Below are 20,889 nucleotides of genomic sequence, written 5' to 3' on the forward strand. Positions count from 1 at the left end.
TAGCAACACCATATCCTTGCCCACATCAGGATGTAGCGATGATAACAGCAGCAGCTTCATTTTTGACAAATTCCCTGACTCGCTCTGATCTGGAGATTAGTGAGGCACGGTCTTTTTTATCCCAGCAAAAATCAGCAGCATCGTCAGCAGTTCAGCTGAGGCTTTGTGGAAGCGTTGGAGTCACAGTACATACCGCCACAGACATGAATAATCATGTGTCAGCCTTTCCCAGACACCAGGTTTACATCATTTCACGTGGGAAGCATATTAAATCATCATCCTTCAGGTTAAAGACCCAAGTCACTCCGTCAAGCTGCTCCGGCTCGACATGCGATTGGTAGAACCAACAGCATCTAAATTAATGAGAGTCAGGTCACGTTCAGCATCGGCCCAAAATGCACCAAAACGAAACCAAGGATGTCGAACGTGCCCTGCTCCCGGTTTAAACTTGAAGCGTAACTTCTCCTTCGTGTTTTGGACTGAAGTGGTTTTCCGCAGCCTCAATTGACAGACACAGTCTCATTACAAATGTTTGTTTTCCCAACAGCACCATTTGCTGTGACAGTGGGGTCTGCCAGCCCTGTCGACTGCAGTAAATACTCACTCTGGAGTGCAGTAAACATGGCCATCTGAGCAGTGTCACACTGACAGGCAGCTCTGATGTCCTCTAAGGCAGGCGGGCAGCCTCAGGGGACTTCGCTCCAACATGGCCACCAAAGGGCACGACGACGGACCCAAACCTACTGTGTAAGCGTGGCTGCTTAAGAGAAGTTTTTTTTTTATCCTAAAAAAGTGAAAATTTGTTAAAAATAATTAAAATAACCATATATTTTTTGGGAAAAAAATAAAGCGAGTGTAAAGCGAGCAGAAAACTGTTTTCTTTAAATGTTTTACAGCTATAGGAGACAGAACTTTCAACATTTTTTTGACACAAAGTGCAAAATGCATGGAATATTTAGTATGTGTGCTTTATTTCTCTGACTTAGAGCAGAGGTGTTATTGAACAGGTTAACATGAAAACCCTGCAATCCCATTATAATCATTTTTAAAACTCACGTGGAATAATAACGACCCCGTTTATTCTTATTGAGGTCTTAGTGTGTGCAGTAGCAACCTGATTTCAGAGGGGTGCAAATGCTACCGTGTAAACTCTTCAAGCAGGTTAATTTCTGTGCTGTTCTTGTTCATGCCCACTGTATTAATGTGAAAAGAAAAAAAATGGCTGTTTTCAAGCTGCAGAAAGATTGTGTTTAAAACAATCACTGAACAAGCACTGAAGAGATGCGCCAGAGGTCAGCTAGTTACTGAACAAGATGAAAGCAGGACATAGTTTTCACTTTTTGCACATGTCACAATGTTCCAGTTACCATTTCAAAATTCTTCTAAATACTGCTTATGCACCGAGATGAACACTGTTCATGTTGTCCTCAATGCTGAGGTGCTGCTACTGAAGATTTGAGAATATTTTTTCCAGGCAGATCATCATCCTAAACATCCAGGATGACGATGAACATACAGCGCTTTTCCTGTTTCTCTGTCAGATATATACCATTATATATATAAAACATTAAGTTCGGATTGTGTGAAAATGAAAGACAAGAGCTTTACTCTTGGCTATGAATGATGTCAGTGAGTTTGGATATCCTTATGGGGTTAAAGGGCCACCCAATCAGAAGAAAGGTGGCTTAAAGGGATTGGAGATACTGAGACAATCAAATTGAATACAGTTGTCATGGTCCTGGGTTGTTTAGTGCTCTGAGTTTGAGTTATGCCCACTCTCCCCTTCACTGTTTGCAATTTTTATTGAACCACTAGCAGCAGCAATTAGACAGAATACAGTAATTAAGGGCATAAAATGCAAGAACGTGGAACATAAAATCAGCCTTTATGCGGATGATGTGTTACTTTTTCTCCAAAACTCACAAACCAATATCTCTGGGGTGATTGAATTGATAAACTCTTTTGCAAGAATATCAGATTACTCAATTAACTGGTCAAAATCTACAGTCCTTCCGATTAATTGCTCCTTCCATAATTCCTCTTCTACACCACTGCAATCTGGAAATATAAAATATTTAGGTATTAATGTTTCTCCCAAGCTTGCAGATCTAACAAAAATAAACCATATCCCACTTTTAAAGAAAGTAGAAGATGATCTGGCTAGATTGGAAATGTTTACCCATATCACTCATGGGAAGGGTTGCCGCTATAAAAATGATGGTCTTACCAAAAATAAATTATTTATTCTCAATGATCCCAACTAAACCGCCACAAGATTGGTTCAGATCTCTCGATTCATATATGTCCAAATTCCTTTGGAAACATAAACCCCCATGTATAAGCTTAAAAACACTACAAAAGACCAAGGATAAAGGAGGATTAGAACTACTTAACTTTCAGCACTACTTTTTAGCCAACAGGCTTCAGTTTATCTCAGGATGGCTAAAACATACCTTCTTAGACGAACTTTGGCTAGATGTAGAACAAGCACTTTGCAATAATCTAGAGATTTCTGACCTACCATTTATCAGCTCAAACATCCAACGACATGAATGCTTCAAAAGCGTCAGCATCAGCTCTTCTCTGACAGCATGGTGGGAGTTTCTAAAATTGACGGAGTCTTCATTAATCCCATGCAGACGTACACCTATCTGGAACAACCCTGACATATTACAAAACAATAATATGATAAACTTTCCATATTGGAGTGGTAAAGGAGTCAAATATTTAGAACATATATTAGAAGGAACAGAATTTATTCCATTTGACAGACCTTGGTCTCTTGTGTTCTGAGGGCCTCTGGATGTCTGGAGTTTTGATCTCCTCCATACCTGCTTCATGCCCTGGAGGACGGGGCTGTGGCCCCCCACACCCTCTAGCAGATCATTACAGGAAGGAACCTTTTAAATACAAGCGCACTCATGCTCACAGGTGTACACACGGGTGCTCACACACACAAACTACACCCTTTTTGGCTCCTACTTCAAAGCACACTGTTGATCTTACGTGCTGGACAATAATGTTTAATATTTAGTATTTAGTGTTATATTCCCATAGATCAGGGGTGTCAAACTCAAATACACAGTGGGCCAAAATTCAAAACTGGAGCAAAGTCGCGGGCTAACGTTAATATTTACTGAAAAATAAATCTTCCTCCAGATTTAAGAATGAATCTCTTCTTATGGACTCAAACACGTTTTTCTGAAAAACTGAATATGGAACAAGCAAAGCTTAATACTAAACAATATATATAATAGCTGTATAATACCAGTAGGCCAGCTCTAATAATAATTTGGTATGGCTTCGCGGGCCAAATGTAATTAGGCTGCGGGCCAAATGTAATTAGGCTGCGGGCCAAATTTGGCCCGCGGGCCAGGGTTTGACACCTATGCCATAGATCATCGTGATGTTGTTTATTATATTGCTCTTTTTTTTCTTCTGCTTGTTTTCTCTTTTTTCTTTCTCAACAGGTGATCAAGGTGATTGAAATATGTATTTTTTGTCTGCTTATTTTGGTGGTTTTTGTTTTTTGCCCTTTATCCCCGTCCCTCTTCCCCGCTGTTTTTCTTTCCCTCTTTCTTTCTCCCCTTTCTTTTCCCCAGTCAAATCTGTCCCGTATTTAGCAAGTGAAAATAAAGTAAAATAAACAATAAAAGGTGAATCAAATAGACCATTACGGCAAGGCTGGGATGGTCCATTTGGTAAAGTAAATCCGTTGGGCATCTTTTTTATCCGCCTTTAGACAATAATTCTGATGGCAAAAGAGCCAAACGGGACAGGCAAAAAAAAAAAAAAAAAATTAGTTTCAGCTGTGTCTCGTCACTCTGCTGTGTCCACTTTTCTTGATTAACTGTGTATTTAAGGCCTCAGTTTGTCTCAGTATCTTACTGTGTCATACTGTTAGCTAGATTTATTGTTTTCAATAACAACCTCAACCCTATCGAATCAGAACATATCATTTTAAGTTTTTTTTGTGGTCGTTATTGTTTCCTAAGTGTCGTCAGTCACAGAACAAAGAAAACCATTATTTAGATACATCGAAAACTTTTTGGTCCATTTTACTTTTCTCTAAGATACAGAGTTAGGGTTATAGGGTTGTTTGATAACTGAAGTGACCTAAAAAATGAGGCCAGGGGTGAGAACGAGCAACCTGTTACTGCGTCTGTCCTGCAGTATAAAAAACAAAAGAGAAATCAATCCCATTGGCTCAACTGTCTGTCTGTCTGAAATTACAACTCTGTCTAGTCTCTTTGCATTGTTGCACAGAAAACAAATCAATCACAGTCAAATGCCAAAGACATGTGATACCTAAATACACTATAAAGCCTTGTATATACACTTTGAATACTATGCAGGGCCACTTGGACTGGATCATCTTTGCCCTCTCTGCCTGTGTAACCTTATGAAACTGCATCATGTTGTCTTTTTACTTCCTCCTTGCCCTCTTTGTTTGCCCTGTGTTCGCTCCTCCATCTGTCATGCACTGCCCTACTGGCGTTACCTCCGTACGTCCTCCTCTGACCCAGACCTCCCATCACCTCAGTCCAAGACTTCTGTGATAGTCGCAGAGGTGTCAGCAGCTCTCCCACTGGGTGTTAAGAGGGCTTTGCAGAGGTGGGAACATCTCTGTCTGCTTTCTTTAGTGCTGCTTTGTTTCTTTGTATACCATGATTCCTTTGATTCCTTTTAACCACAGCATCTTAGCAGCTACTTTTCCAGGAGAGCTAGTAGAAACTTTATACTGCAGTGATACGAGAAAGCGTAACATTTACAGGAATCTAGTTATAGTTTCTTATTAGTAAAAAAATCCTTTTGAAAGTTCACCTGCGTCTTCTTCCCGGTGTGTATACAGTCTGTGAGTTCTCCTGCTGTCTCATCATCCTCCTATTGGGGAGGCATCCCTTGTTTTCTCCTACTGGCTCCCTACATTTGTTTTGTTCTTTTGGATTTTGTTAGTTTATCGGCTTTTCCTCCCACACTGTGAAGCACTTTCTGTTAATCCATAAGTTCCCGACTAAAGCTCCTTTATTTATCCACCTGCCTGTCTGTCTCAGCTTTGTCTGTCTTTGGGTCTTTTGTGAACATGACTACTAATTGTGACATCTTCTAAATGAATTACTTTTTAAATCTGGGGGTCAAAGTGATACCTATTCAGAAGTGTCTTAAACCTGCATTCTTCTAATTGCCAGATCATACAGAATATCCCAGTTCAAGCGATTTATGACCTCTGTAAGCATTTTTTATTGTTTTTGGTCTCAATCGCTTGTTTAAAATCTTTGGGTGATTTTTTAAAAATTAGTCTACATTAATTTTTTTTTGCCAAATTATGAAAAAGATAGATTTCAAGGGTCCATATTGAACTCTTTTTAGCCAGTACAAAACTCACAGTAAATTAGGAATCAACAAATCTTCAGCTGAGAGCATCAGAGACACTTTTGGAATTTATATTTGGTATTTCCATGTCAAAGATGATGAAAATGATAAAAATCATAATAATTTACATGTCTAGCTATTCACATAGACATATAAAGATATACAGATGTAGAGCTGTACAGTTAAAAAAGTTAAATGAACTAAAAACTACTAAACTGAATGCTAATATTCTCATAAAGGCCGACGTACATGTAAAGAAGTTGCCAAACCTTTACGAGAACTTCTTTGAACATGAGCTCTTACAGTGCAAGTGTGGGTAAAACAGAATGCTTACCTCATGCTGCATATCCATTACACAATTACATTACACAGTCATGGCCACTATTGTTATTGTTATCACATTAGTATCAATATCAGCAGGCTGTACTAAACTGAGCTGGGGTAAAACCTCCAAACAGACCAACGCTGCTTCATACCTTCAACCAACTCGGAGATGATGCAGTGTGTTTGGGCTGTGTTCTGACACAAAGCAAATACGCTGTAATAGATTGCAAATGAACTGCACCACGGACACCACCAATTAATCAAAAGGAAGATTGCTTTCTCTGTGCTATTGCAGGAAAAAAGAGTGAATTGTGCCTCCTTTAAATGAATGGATTGTATCTGCAGTTAATTATCAGTTACTACAGGGTCTCTTTGGGATGCTTCCACAGCTTAAGGATATGGCCGAGGAGGTGGAACAGAGAGCAGCTCTACTGCGATGGAGTCAGAGATAGACCTGCTGGTAATTACACTTCCAATGTAAGAGGATCAATTCTACATAATCAGAGTGCAATCCTACTGAAAATCGAGTGGTTATTCAAGCCACTTTAACATGCAAACTTTACATTTTCAAGGGGATAACATGTCTTTAATAAACAGTGGCTGAGATCAAATAAACGATGATGGCTGAGAAGTCTGACTGTGCTGGTGCTCGATATCCAAACACTGCAGAGTTTTTCTGTTTGGAAGGAAAATTTAAAAAAAATCTTTTTACTCATGTTATCCTGTCTTCAAAATCTCTGCAATCCACAGAAATTCAGTTTATGACACCAAAACACAATATTAAATGTTGGATTTTTGGCATAATGTCTCTTAAAATATCCAAAACATACCCAAATGGACACATAAAACCCCCAATGATTAGTTGAAGCAAACAGATTCAACTCTAAAAAGCTGCAGCAAATGAAAACACAAATATTTTTTTGCAAACTGAAAACATTTTGATATCTTTTGTGTACATCTGTAGTTGGAGCCAAATGGCAGGTAGTTTAGCTTAGCAAAAGAAACTGTTGCGCTTTGCAAACACTTAGTCAGACATATCTCTTTCTTTTACCTTGCAGCTCTTGTGCAGAAACAAATTAAGCTATGATGCATTCAGAGTCATTTTGCTGCCTTGAACATATCCAGTTTCCCAATGTTTACCGTCTTTATGCTAAGCTAAGCTAGCTGACAAATGGCAATAGTGTCATATTTACCATACTGACTCATGCTTTCACATTACAGTGTGTCAAATACTGCTGTTTGTTTAGAAAAGTGTGATACGCACAAGTTATCCTAATTCACTGGACACGGCAATGCTGAACATCACCAACGGTCATGTTGCTCGAAAAATCAACAAAGCCTGTTTATATTTTAATCAGTTGTTTGTTTACCAGGATGTATTCTTTGGGAGCAGCCGTACTCGTGCATGTTAAAAGATGATGTTTAGTGGTACCCGGTGAGTTTAAAAGTCAGGGGGTCCCAAAGAAGCATCCATACATGACGAGGTGGAAGCAACACCCTATCTGTTTCCCTGCTGCTGCAGCTGATGGATCACAGCTCTCACACCAAGCTCACCTTTAGTGTTTCTCTGTGATTCTGTGAACATCTGACAAAACATTAGTATTTGATGCTGTTGGAGACTAAAAGCAAGCTCCACTCACATGAGCATGACATCAGTTTTCTCATCTCACACTGAAATAAATTCCCAGAATTTAAAGTTTTTACTTAGAGTTTGAAACACTGCCTGGTTGTTTTTAAATGTTCACAGAGATATTTCAAGCCACATTATTATTACTCATCCACCTTCATCATTGTCATCGTCATTGGGAAGCTTAAAGGATTATAATCAGCAGTTCTTTATGCATCTCTGCATAAAGTGCTTTTAATCTGAGAGCATATCAATGCAATGTTGTGGTAACAGTACAATTCTTACACCAGCAGATGTTGATCAGAATCTTTATTAAAAATACAGATTTGAGGTGGCTTCTGTTTCGAATCCATATGTCCTACCAATTGTCATGGAAATATGTGGAGTTAGGAGCAGACGGCCAGCAGTCGTGGTTCCACAGTTGTGGTGCCACACAGTTTGCTTACACAAAGATTGGCCCTGGGTATGTTTCATATCGATTTGTTCTCTGGTCATGTAGGATAAAGATAGACCCCACCCAACAGGACCAACTGCAGCTAAAAAATATCACGTGGCAACAACACACAGAAACACACATGCAGCCCTTCTGGCTGTGAGGACGAGGAGGTGTTGGGGGTCAGAGCGGTTAATAACTGATGTTTCTCCTCCTCAAAGCATGTCCCGTCATTAATGCTTTGTAGTTGACTTTTTTCCTAATTTGTAGCTAAAGCGCATATCTGGAGTACGGGTGGGTGGGGGGCATCTCCATGCAAAGAGGGCGACAGCATTTATGGGAGAGTGCTACCGAAGTTTACAGCCCCTCTCTCATTGATCAAAGCCATCCAAGGCATTAATCATACACTAAACCAATTACCGTGCCATCACACTCCTCTGGCTGTCCATCTAATCTCAGAGACTTCATCAGGACAGCCGAATGCAGCTTCACAAAGAGCCATCACTATTAATGTACAAGGAGGGAATCAGAATGATGTCTGCTGTGTGCTTTAAACCTCCGTGGTTCAATCGAGATTGCCATAATTCAGGATAAATGTTTTTCTCATTACGAGGGATCTGTCTGAGAATGAGAGGGGATATGTAATGATCGACATGGCTAATAATAAGACTGATGATGGATGTGTTTGGTTCTATCATTGTTCAGCACTAATGCTTTTTCAAACTTTGATTTACTGGGAAGGAAATGTATTTTTTAAGCTAGCTTTTTAAAATTAAGGTGTCTAAAATGTAGCTTTAAACATCAGTCTAACCACATTTTGTTCATTCTTAGAAATTGCTTAACTTACTTTTAACCCATTACTTATTTATTCAATACATTTGTTTTCAATTTGTTTTGTATTTCACGAAATTAATATTTATAACATATGAGTTATTTACTGTTTCTAGCACGTAAAATTCAGTTTTTTCTATTTTACGATTGTATTTTGTGCTTTGGATCTCCAAAGCACAACAGAAATATGTCACAATACTGTGTTACATACAGTTTATATGATAGCAGATTATACATAAGACTAAGTTGGCTTGCGTATTTTCAGCACTGTAAATGCAATAAAACTTCCCTACAAGTGTTAAGCTATCGAAATGCTTTGTGTGTGGTTATGTTTATGGGTTTTCTTCTCTTGGTTAACAAAACATGGACAGATGCAGTGTTCACCTCCATGAAGAAGGAGAACTTGTGAGTGGAGTCAGTGCAGAAAGAGTTCAGGCAGTAGGGTGAGGCGGGGACAGTGTTTACCAAACTTTGTCTGTCTGCTGCCAAAGTATAATTGGCTGCTCGTGTTAGCGTTATTTATTTACAGCTTTCCTTCGTTGGTCCAGGACAGTGATTGAAACTGATTTGCCACACTCTGTCCACGCCTTTGCTGTGTTGTGTTTCCCTGCTGGGTGTCTCGCTGACCACAGTCGATTGTGGCAGCCTTCAATCATTGAGCACCCTCTCCACACAGTCACTCAGCTGAACTTGAAATCCATCATCTCAGACTACAGCTGTGGATTGAAGTGTTTATTCTGCTCTGGAGTTGCATGCTAGACGGTTGCTCTAACCAGAACCTGCAGCAGGTGAAGAGCTGGTTCTGGTGCTATATCAAAGACTTTCTGGAAAGGTAAGTGACAGGTAAGTGATAACACAGCTCCTTTACATAACTGTGACAAAGTACTTGACAGCTAAAATACCACCTTAAATATTCATTATTAATACCTGCAAATCAGGAATTCTTTTTAATTACTAAATAAGGCAAATATATCCAATCAAAAAAAAACCAAGCAAAAGTCTTACAAGTGTACAAGGGTTCATTCGCTGGAGAACAATTTCTTAGTAGTAATAGGCAGCCTCTTTAATTCTCATCAGTCTGGTCTCGGTGCAGTGACCTCCATGGTGCAAAGAGTTAAAGGACCGCTGCTAGCAACAAGACTCTGTTCCAAATGTTGTTTGGAAGAAAACTTCTCTGGATGCTACTTTGTGTTTATTTGGATCCCATTTTGGGCCTATTTTCTGTTAAGTTGTTGCACTGTTATGAGTTTTTGACCCCGGGAGTAAAGCAAACTTAAAAATGTTGGTCCCAGAAGTAAGGACAAACCAAGCAGACTTAAAGCAATCTGAAACAAAAGATAAAGACATCAGGTTTAATATAAACTGAAGACAGACTATATTTGTCTAATGATCTCAACCAGACACGTAATCAATAAACTCTACACTGATATCTGAGTCTGTTGGTTGTAGCCGTGAGAATTATAAACGACAGCCTTAACGGCATCACAGCCAAAGGCCAGAGTTCTGCACTGTTCTTAGACTGTCTGCAGCCCGGGCTTAATCTGATAATGTCTGGTCTGTAATTTGGCCTTAGTGGGCAATAAAGAGGGCAAGGTGAAGACCAATAAAATAGTCATGTTCGTCAGTGACTGTGTGCTGTCTCAGCGGAGCTCCGGTGAGGGCAAAATGAAGCCCATCCATCGCCGGCTGCACAGCATTGACAGTGCAGTGCAATAGAGCTCAGTCACTTTACACAGTGTGTTATCAGATGAAGGGGGGAGGCAGCCCAGAGCAGCGATACTGTCGGAGGAGAGGGGGCTCAGTTTTTACTCCAACAAGTGGCCGTATTCGCTTCCATCTACGCTGCCCTCGACTTGTAACTGTAATCCGTCCCATGCAGCTGTACGTACAGGGGATCGGTGTCATAATACAGTGTAATGCCACTTTAGGGCCAGAGCATTAGCCTGGGTGGGCATGCTCCAGCTGGGTAATCCTTATCTGATTGGACTATGAGACTAATCCTGCTCTTTTCTGCCACTCTGCACTGCTATCTTCTTTTATCTCATCCTGCCTCTCTGTTATGCACTGAGCACAAACATCACTATTCAAACATGCACAATATGCACAGAAATGACTCCCACATGTGTTTTCAGATGCACCAATGTGCAGTACACAGATACTCCCACATACAAATACATAAAATCATGAGGCAGGAATCGTGAACTGTGATCTGGGGTGATGGACAGGAGCTGTGTAAGTCTCCTATAGTACGTCACCTCTTAACATAACAACAAAAAGACACACCCACATGTTGCCTTTGACTCTTTAGAGCCCTTATGAAAAAAACCTGAGTAGCAGCACAAAATTCAAGCATGCTGGGTAGTATATATGTAGCACCTTAGCAATATGAGTACACACGAGCGCATACACATCTGGCAGCACAGATATTTAAGGGCCAATTTTACACTTGGGGATGATAGAACAATAAACTCTGTGATCAGAGGATGCCCTTCTCTACCATTTCAGCCACAGCCAACTTAATATGCACCCATTTGAATGATCAGCCACTGGATACATTTTAATAACCCATGACGGAGATCAGTTGGTTGATGCCTCGACTATAAGCGGCTGTAAAAATGTCACCTCCCTGATTTGATAACTCTGCATACCTTTATGGCTAACCTGGTTTTACAGATGTTGCTCTGGTGCTTTTCTGCAGACAGATGTGATCATTTTTGGATTGACTGTTAGTAGCTAACATGTTAGCAAAGTGTGTGTTAAACTGAAGTTCAGTTGAAGCCTAGCCAGCAGCTATACTCTACAGCTGCCTGTATCAGTGAATTTAAAGAAATTGCCCCCACACAGCCGCCATGAAGAACAACATAACAAAAAAATGCCCTGTTTTTGTACACATGCATATCTTTGCTATAAAGTTGGACATTTTAACACGGTCTTTAGGGATGACTCTCTTTCGGAGCCAGCCTCAACAGCAGTTTTTTTGCACCTCTGCGATGGCCTTCATCCCCAGAGGATGCTACTTGATCTCAACAGATGCTGGGTGAATTGGCACAAAAACGCTTTTGTGAAACATATTTATGTTTCCCTGATAATATAGGTTCAACATAGGCTGTGCTAGAATGATGAACAGGTTGATATTTTACCTGCTAAAGATATTAATGTTGCGAGCATGTACAGACTCACAAACAACATAGGTTCAAAGTCTTGTTTAAAAATGCTACAAATATTCTAAATATATTTTCTTTACCTGCAACATTATGCAACAAGAATGAACCTGATCTCTTTTGGATTTGGACTGTGATTCAGACAAAACAGGAAATTTAAGGACACCAACTGGGACTTTAGAATATAAAGGGTATTTCTTTGAAATTTCATAAATCATAGGTCAAATGATTAGATGAAAAAGCATCCATCCATCCATCCATCCCACCATTCTCTTCTGCTTATCCAGTTTAAGGGTTGTAGCAGGTTGGAGTGTGTGCCAGCTCTCAAAGGGCGAGAGGCGGTGTAAACCCTGGAAGAAGCGAACACTAAGTGAAAAAACTTTCACAGCTTAGTTAGTTATTGTATTTTAGCTTTTGTGGTTTGGACACAGCTAGAAAGACTTAGATTAGTCTCACTGCTTTAGGTCCAGGCACAAAAGAAAAATGTGGCCCTCTTTCATCATGAAGTGCACCATTTCTCTCCAACGTCTCTTCCTAAACTGTGTCCTCATCCTGAAGCCACGGTAGAGCCTGAGGGTGGCGCTGTAATGAAGACGAATGCCTCAGATTACGAGCGACGTGCACGAGGAGGGAGGAGCAGAGGCGGCTTTTTTACAGACGTCCCAGATAGGACGGAGGAGCGGCGGCCTCCAGGGACCAATTCATCCGCATCACACATGTTTACTCTGCACCGTTCATGCTTCACCAACTGAATCTCTCTCTGCACCCACACTGTGTGCAACCACATCTGTGTGTATGTGGAACCGCAGTCACTGGACTTTTAATGCTGGTTTAAGGCTGAATGGCAAAGGACCAAAAAGAACTAAAGTAATGTCTAGATAAAATCAAACAACTAAAAAGAAAATTAAGCCACTGTTCAGTGTGGACTGATTAAAGCCCCAGGTTCACCTAAACTAATAAAACATTTGACACGAGGATCAAAAAACTGAAGGAAGACGGACACAGAATAAATAAAAATTTAAACCTTTTCAAGGAAACTCCTAAAATTGTGCCACGTTAATGTGTTTTCATTTAAGTGATCAAGAGCTATATTAAGAAATAGTACTTAGTATTTTTCAGATTAGTATTTTCACACTAATACTGAAAGTTTTCTAGACTTGCAGTGCATAAAAGAATCGGATGTTTCTCTCAAAATAAAGCCATCAAAGGCACTTTTTAGTCCTAGAAACCTCCTGAAGCATGATGATGGTCCTGTTTCTAGAGCTGCTTTATCCTAAAAGCATGAAAGCAGTTGATTTATTGAATAGGAAAGATGGAAAAAGTGACGGTTTGCTTAAAAAAAAGAGTTAGATGCTAAAACAACTGATCAATTATTACTCTTCGTTGCAGCTTGTGTTATCCGTGCGATGACATAACTGGTAACTGTGCTGTAATGTGCTGGCTGATTATGACATTGTTCCAGTTAAAACGATCTCCTCAGGGGGTCCAACAGAAATCATCTGATGTCCCTGGAACCAATCACATCTCAGGAATGTAACAGCAAGTGATCCATCCCCAGAGAGCTTTGAACAGAGTGACGCATTCCGTTTGAACTTTAGTCATATCCATGAGGAATTTTGCAGTTGACAATAAGGGTCCTATATCTGAGGCATAAAGTTTTGTATTATGTGCATGTTCTTGCAAAAGCACAGAAACACACAAAATTCTTCTACCTGCAGACATGTTTGAGAAATTGTTGGCCACATGATGAAAAACTCAGCCTGCATATTGATAAATGCACCGGCACGATTTGACTAAATTTGCCTTACTTATTGATTACCAATCTATTTATTTACTCAAATGATATTAGGTCCAAAATATAAAGCATTAACTATGAAGATACACCATGATCACATCACGTTGCTGATATGATGAGATCATTTGTAAGTAAGGCTGACATAAATGCTTGTGAGCAGTAGTGAAATAGAGCCTGCAGATGTGGTTTTGAGGCTTTGCCCTCAGCCTCTTGAACTTTACGTTGTTCAGAGTCAGTTTAAAGGTGAATCCAAATTCATAAAAGAAAGGTTTTATTCAAGCAGTAAGTAAAGCCACACAGTCAAAGTTAAGTACAAAAAACAGAATCCAAAGGTGAGCAATTCCAAACGGAAGTACAGACCCATTGGTGGGAACAGTGATAAGGAACAAAGAAACTGAAGGGACAAAACCAAAGAGGACAACAGACAGGATCAGAAACAGGAGGAGAACAAGACACAGGTGGATGTAATCAGCACGATCAGACAGGCAAGAAGTTAAAACCAAAACAAAACATCCAAGAAAAGAAAAGTAGTACAGGAAGCCAAAAATACTGAAGCAAAATACACACGACTAAACACAGAAACAAGAAAACTCACACTTAACAAGACTGACTCAAAGAAACACTGCACCACAAAGATGCAACTAAGGGAGGGAGGTACAGCTGAAAACTAGAGGCATGAGCCTAAACAGAAACCAGTGCTCAGATAATGCTGCACAAACTCAAACTCAGTGATGAATACACCAAAAGAGGAATCCTGAACTAAAGCCAACACAAAAGTCAAAGCTTTAAACCAACAACACAAAACCTTCACAACACATGTGACCTAAAAAGTAACAGTTTTATAGAAATGTTTATAGATTTATATATACATTTATTTTATAGATATTGTAAAACTCAGTAAATGCCAGCATCTAGAAAACTATTAGCAATAACCGCTTTCCGTCACTCTTAGCTCAATGCGTCCCAAGTTGCTACTGCAAAAGCTCTGGATGCAAATTATGCGGTGTCATAATAAACGGAAAAATTTGTTCCTCCAGAAATAAAAAAAAAAATCATTTTAAATGCTGTTGCACAACTTGCTGTTGTTTTTGAGAAAGATTTAGTGATGGAAAATCACATATGGCATCCTGTTATAACTGCATTTCTTTAAATGCCCCTGAACCCACCAAAGTCTGAACAATGTCTTCCAGTCATCAGTGCAAGATGGCAGCTTCCATTTCTGCCTCATTTTGGTGTCACTTTTGCTCACTGAGAGAAAGTTGTGACATTTTTTCAATTTTCATATAAAGCCGATTTGTTGAAACAACAGTTCAAATCAATTTCTGAGAAAGAAAAGCAGCAAATCCTAAAATGTGCAACAAACAGCGTTGACTGATCAGTTATTTCAGCTTTAGACAGGAAAAGTGAACATCTGCTAAATCAATACGAGATATTCTGTGTTTTACCCAGCGCAAACCTCCAAAGCACACTTGCACGGTTTTATACTGAGGGAAAGTAAATGATCAGTTTTCTGTAGATCCACAGGAGAAAGATTTTTCTGTTTCTCTGACAAGCAGTGAGCGGAGCAGAGGTCGAGGTGCACCCAGTGTGGGTATTCCCATTTTGCTTTTTCACAGGTTCTCTTCTTCTGTAGCTGTTATACAAACACAAACGGTCGCCTACCTGCGTACACTCAGTAAGCAGAATGTGTGGGATACCGAGCTGCCAAACACACAGTCTGCATTCACTGCTGCGAGGAGGATGGAGCGACCACTTCAACTATTTGCAGCCTCAGCCGCTGCCTGATCACCAGCTCACTTTAGAGGAACCGGGGAACCGTGAATACTATCCGTCTTGGCACTTTGATTTAATAGAGCGGAGCTACAAATTGAAGCCTAATTAACATCTGAAATGTAAACTTGATATCTCTCCTCCTGACTCTCTATGTGCTGAAACAAGGCAGGGTTTGGTGCTTATCGCTGCCTCTCTCCAGCTGCATCCGCTCTATATTTTCCTATTTTTCAATTTCCCCCTCACAATTTTTGGTATAAAATTGCTCAAACTACCTATAATTAAATGTACTCGCTTTTTAAGACCCAATTTCCTGAGCAGGAAGTCATTTGAATTAGAATTTAAATGAATCTGACCCCGCTGAGTAAATGCAGTGGCCCCATTTTTCCACTCCCCTGCCTCTTCTGGGCCGGGGATCATTCATGAATCACAAATGACAAATCTGGGTTTATTTCCTGTCATTTTGATCCTGGATTCAAAGGAAGAAGCACATTGTGCTAATGCAAAAGGAACACACACACACATGCGCGCACAGCGAGTCTAAGTGTGATGTTTTTTGCTCTCATCTTGACTCCGTGCTGTTCTGTTTGCCAATTAAATAATGGCCTGGCAGGGATAAAAGCCAGTCACTGTCACAATTACACTCCAGCTGTAACTGTGATCCTATGTCGACTAATATAATCACTGTATCAGTGTTTAGTGTTATTCCTCTTATTTATCAGGTGAAGGCCAGCTGAGCTCTTTTGCCTCACATCTCGAGCTGTGTTGGTGAGACCGCAGCTTTCTGATCCCAGCACCTGAGCAGCTTCTCGGGAACAGCTGAGGTGTCAATGCTGTGATCGGAAGAAGGGCTGTGCACCAAATAAAGGTGTTTTTAAGGGTAAATGTATTGAATCTCATTAACAGGAACAGCAGCATGACTTGAATACCATTACACTCCTTGTTCTTTACCTTACGTTTCATTTTCAGAGTGACATATTTCCGTTGTTGCATATCGGGCATGTCTATTTTTTTTTTAGCAGACCTGCAATTAATGATTATTTTTGTGCTCCAGGTTATTTAGAGTTTTGCCTTGAAATTGCTGAAAAAGCATAAAATACTTGTTAATTTGCTTTTATATTCAGACTTTAATAGTTATGACAAAAAAGCAGCAAATCATCAGACTCAACAAGGAAACGTTCAGTATGTTTAACTGACTGGCATCTAAAATTCAGTGCCAAATCACAACAATGATGGCCTCAAGGCACTCTACAATAGTTTTAAACCAGGAAACGTTCAGCCATATTTAATTTAAATGTTTTGTTCGGATATTCATTCACCCCAACCTCCTCCCTACAGGGACTCTGTGGCATTATAGCAGTGTCCCCTGACTTCCTAATTTGTTCCTGTCATGATTACTAAAAATGAAAGAAATGTCAATTTTACACAACTAGGGAGAATTTTTAAACATGACAAATCTTATATATATATATTTTTTTTCATTTTAAAGCAAAAGCACATTGTTTCACACATCATTTAAATGTCATTTTTGTGTCTAAACATTTGAAGTGGCAACATATTTGTTTTTTCTTTAAATATATTATCAGTCTTTAACTGGATGTTGACAAAAAGATTCTTATTTTCACATCCAGCTCCAAATCACTTGGATCTGAGTTTGTATCCAGCTAATAAATTTTCAATTTCCACTCCTGTTTTTTGGTCTGTTTTTGGTCTCCTCCACCTTCGCCCTCTGTTTAGTCTCTTACAACCTGCTGTTTCATAGTGAGCAGAAATCAAAGAGGGAGGTGCACTGCCTCCACAGTTAAATAATGACCTTAAACTCTCCTTAAAGCTCTGTAAGCCAAGGAAAGCTGTAGATTTGGTCAATAATTCATCCCTACTCCACAAGCGACCTCTTTCGCACTGCTATTTTATCATAGTTATTTTAAAGATATTCATTATAGCGGCTTTAAATGTTTCTTCTTCTTAAACTTTGAACAGAGGGTGCTGCTTATCACAGGGGGCGGAAGAGCATGAAGTCAGCCACTGAGGCCTTTCAGGGGCTCACAGCTAAGACGATGAACAGATTTGTAACGCTCTGTGCCCTCACAAGGTTACAGCACCTCACTCCAAGTCAGCACCGACCGCCTCCACCGGGGCATGACAGGAAACACGCCGCCGCCGTCTGACAGGGCAGACACTCGAGGTCGTCTGAAAACCTGCACTCAGGACGTGAGGCAGTTTGACATCTCAGAAAGTACCGGGCACAGGGAGGTCGAAGGTTGCTCTGCCATCATCAGGGTTGTCAGGCAGGTCAGGCCTGCTGACAGATGTGACTGCATCTCGACTTTTGGGTCCTCACGCTCTGTCCAACGTGCTGCCCCGGTGTCACATCCTCTTTAAAGGTACAGATCTCCTGCAGCTTCCTTTAATTAGGGTTAGACCAGCTTATTGGCATGCCAATATATCAGGGTGATATATGATGAAGGTTCATCTCCACCTACAGCCTGTGAATGTGTTGTTAATTTATTATTTAAACTCTAAAGCCGGACTGAATAAACAATTCCAGACTGGTGTGGGTGACTTTTATGCAACCGGAAACCTGATTCAGCCTGCCTGCAGGAGCTAAACACCAAAATTAACCGTTGAAGTGCAGCAATTCAGTTTCGTGATTTTTATATAAGGGCTTATTTTACACCAGGTAAAAGTTACAACAGTTTCTTCCAAAGCTCAAAACTGCTGAGATTTAATGAGTTACATTAGTTTTAGACAGAATTTATGTGGAAAGCCTACTTTTTGGGATCCATGCTAACTTTTCTTGACCTTGTGATCCATTGCAAGATGCAGATGCCATTTCTACTGATATAAGTTTTGGTTTGTTCATGAAAAAGATGAAAACTGAAACCATCCACAAATTCAGAAAAACTCATTCTAATCCGAATTGTTCTCATCTATTAGCTGCACATCCGTGTAGTCCTTTGGGTTTTCCTCACAGAAACCTGTTTCACCCTGCTGGAAAATGGACTTGTCATTTCGGCTAAAAGTGAAATTTCTTTGTTTCTTTTTCAACAAAACATAACTAAGTGCTAAAAAGTGAAGTTCATTTCAAACAGATTTAGAACATGAAACCTAAATGATGGTGTCAGATCTTTACAGCACGTTGATTTGTTTGGTATAAGGTAGAAATCTCCTTCCCCATAAATGCAGAACACATATAAGCTCATAAGCAGCAGCCAGGTCACATGTTGCATTTTTACTTTCCTTCTATCAGATTGTATCATTTGAGGCACCAAGAAGGTCAGTGACGTATTCAGTATCCTAAGAGATCGTTTGGCTTTTGACACACATTTAAACACCCTTTGCAGGGAAACTCTGCAGTGGATCTCATTTACATTGAGTAGCATAGAAAAAGAGAGAGAATAGGTTCCCCTCCCACAGTACACTTGTGTCGTGGCAGTGCTGAGGCCTCTCGGGCGGGCGGCTTCAAACGCACGCAAATGAACACGTTGGAAAAGTTTATGTTGCACTACAGCACCACAGAAGAACCGACTTTCCTCTTACCTTCCAAGCAACACGTCCTCCACAGGCCCGAGTGGGTCATCACCTCCTCGTTCTTCTTGCTGGTCTCGTTCTCGCTCATGGACTTGGTCCTGCAGACGCCGCGGGAGTACAGCCAGTAGTCCGTGCCGACCGCGATGGTCATGAGGCTGAAGGCCGCGAAGGCGCCCACCGTGGTCAGCAGCATCTGGACTCCGCGGTCGAACAGACCCATGTTTCCGCATTCCATGAAAGGGGGACCCCCTTTCCTCTTGATGTATAGGAAGTAAATATTTGAAAATTTGCGGGACCAAATCAAACCGAAAAAACGGGATATACTCGAGCGGAAGGAGAGGGAAGAAGGAGGCGGAGGATGCGGTAGGAACCTTATGGTTGCGTTTGGGTGAGGACCAAAACAAGAGAAAAAACTAACTATGGCAGAGAGAAGGGGGAGAGAGGAAGAGGCGGTGAAGTCTCTCCTCTCTGTTTGTTTTAACTTTCACACCCAAAAAGATGTGTGGAAAAATTAGGTATGCAGAGGATGACAGCACCTCAGCAGGCCTGGAGCTGCAGATGGAGCCCAGCACTGGAGCCACTTGCAGCAAGAAAACAAAAGCTACAAATGTGATTATTAACACAGATCTATGACTGGTTAATTAAAGCCTGGGGTAACTAAGAGGAGCCTAAAAAGACAAGCAAGGCTGATTTTGTACAACCTGTTCGTTGACTTGTAGAGATCACAGCTATAAGCACTGAGCTGAATTTACACGAGCTCAAATGGAGCAAAGAGACGGCTGGGTGGGTGGGGGGTGCGGTGTTGGAGTAATGGCAGGTTTGAAGTACAACAGTTCAATACGTCTGTTACAACAAGTTGCTTTAGTCAAAGGCTATAACATTACGTTTACTAGTAAGTATTCAGAAAGAGAGCTATTCTAAAGACTATTGTTGTTATTAATAGTATTATTCTAGTGGCTTTTATTAGTAAAAATAAACTGGGGAAGGAAACGAAGGACAAAATCTAAATCTGTCATATTAGTGGTGACAGCGAAGAGTAAACAAACGGACCGATTCGAGTCCTGTCGAGAGGAAATAAAAGCGATTCCCTGCGTGTTTTATAACAGCCTATTGTGAGGTTAAAAGCAAATCTGTCTTCTCACAAATCAACCCGGTGGAATGAGGAAATCAAGGCTCAACGACTAAATTAATTCATTAGCCGGCGCAAAGAAAGACACACGCTCAAAACCAGATCGAAACCTAACAAAAATAGTAATAAATTAGTTAAAAAAAATAAATTAACCGCTTAGATTTTCCTTTTTCCTAAAATTTTGATCCCCAGTTTCCATATGTAGCCCTATAGCTCTGGGAAGGTTTCCGCCGAAAATGGGGGTCTGCGGTCAGAGGAGGTTCGGTGGTCGACGATCCGGAGAGAGCGGGGAGCATCCAGCAAGGCAAGCCGACCATCACTCGACATGGAGCCGGCAGGAGGAGGATGAGGAGTCGGTGTGGGCGCCGTCGCAACCCACGGTGCTTCTTCGGCGGATGGAGGAGGATGGTGGTGCTGCTGCTGCGTGGATATCCAAATTCACCGTGGCAGTATCACACCCAGGACGGTCCCGTTTGTATAGCCCTTGCGCCATGTAATAACAAGAAAAAATAAATTCTGATGAAGGCTGTGATCCCCCTGCTCTCGCCTCCTCCTCCTCCTCTTCTTCTTCTTCTTCTTCTGCTGCTGCTTCTGCCGCTGCTCTCTCTCCTGCGCTCTCGGGTGCAGGTTCGGCCGCTTTTGCAGGAAGGGGGTGAAAAAATGATATTACACAATCAGGAGAGCGACTCGCACAGATCCACGGACAGCGCTGGTGTTGTCACGATGTCAATGTGAGCAGCGCTATACATTCAACATATCCACTCCAGCCGTTTCCCCCCTTTTTCCTTCAGTGTAAAGAAGCCGCTCTTGAATCGGAGGGTCACTTTCCTCCTTCCGCTCTGGCGACGCTTTAAAGGCCCACAGTGTCGGCGTGTGTGCGCGCGCTCAGCGCTGCAGCAATGGAGGCCAGTTGCT

The 20,889-nt window shown here is 40.9% G+C and overlaps 1 protein-coding gene across 1 annotated transcript in view; it reads right to left on the bottom strand.

Moving 5' to 3' along the window:
- Positions 1-20,835, bottom strand: part of cacng2a (calcium channel, voltage-dependent, gamma subunit 2a) — an 83,860-nt gene extending 63,025 nt beyond the window's left edge. The window contains exon 1 of the mRNA XM_085272090.1: positions 18,855-20,835. Coding sequence (XP_085128216.1) covers positions 18,855-19,080 — 226 coding nt within the window. The 5' untranslated portion in view covers positions 19,081-20,835. The remainder of the gene's footprint in view (positions 1-18,854) is intronic.
- Positions 20,836-20,889: the final 54 nt, after the last annotated feature.

This window comes from Mchenga conophoros, linkage group LG4 (assembly GCF_057382185.1).
Source record: "Mchenga conophoros isolate Kocher_MC1m ecotype Shallow Benthic linkage group LG4, M_conophoros_male_GT1.1, whole genome shotgun sequence".
Classification (NCBI taxonomy): Eukaryota; Metazoa; Chordata; class Actinopteri; order Cichliformes; family Cichlidae; genus Mchenga; species Mchenga conophoros.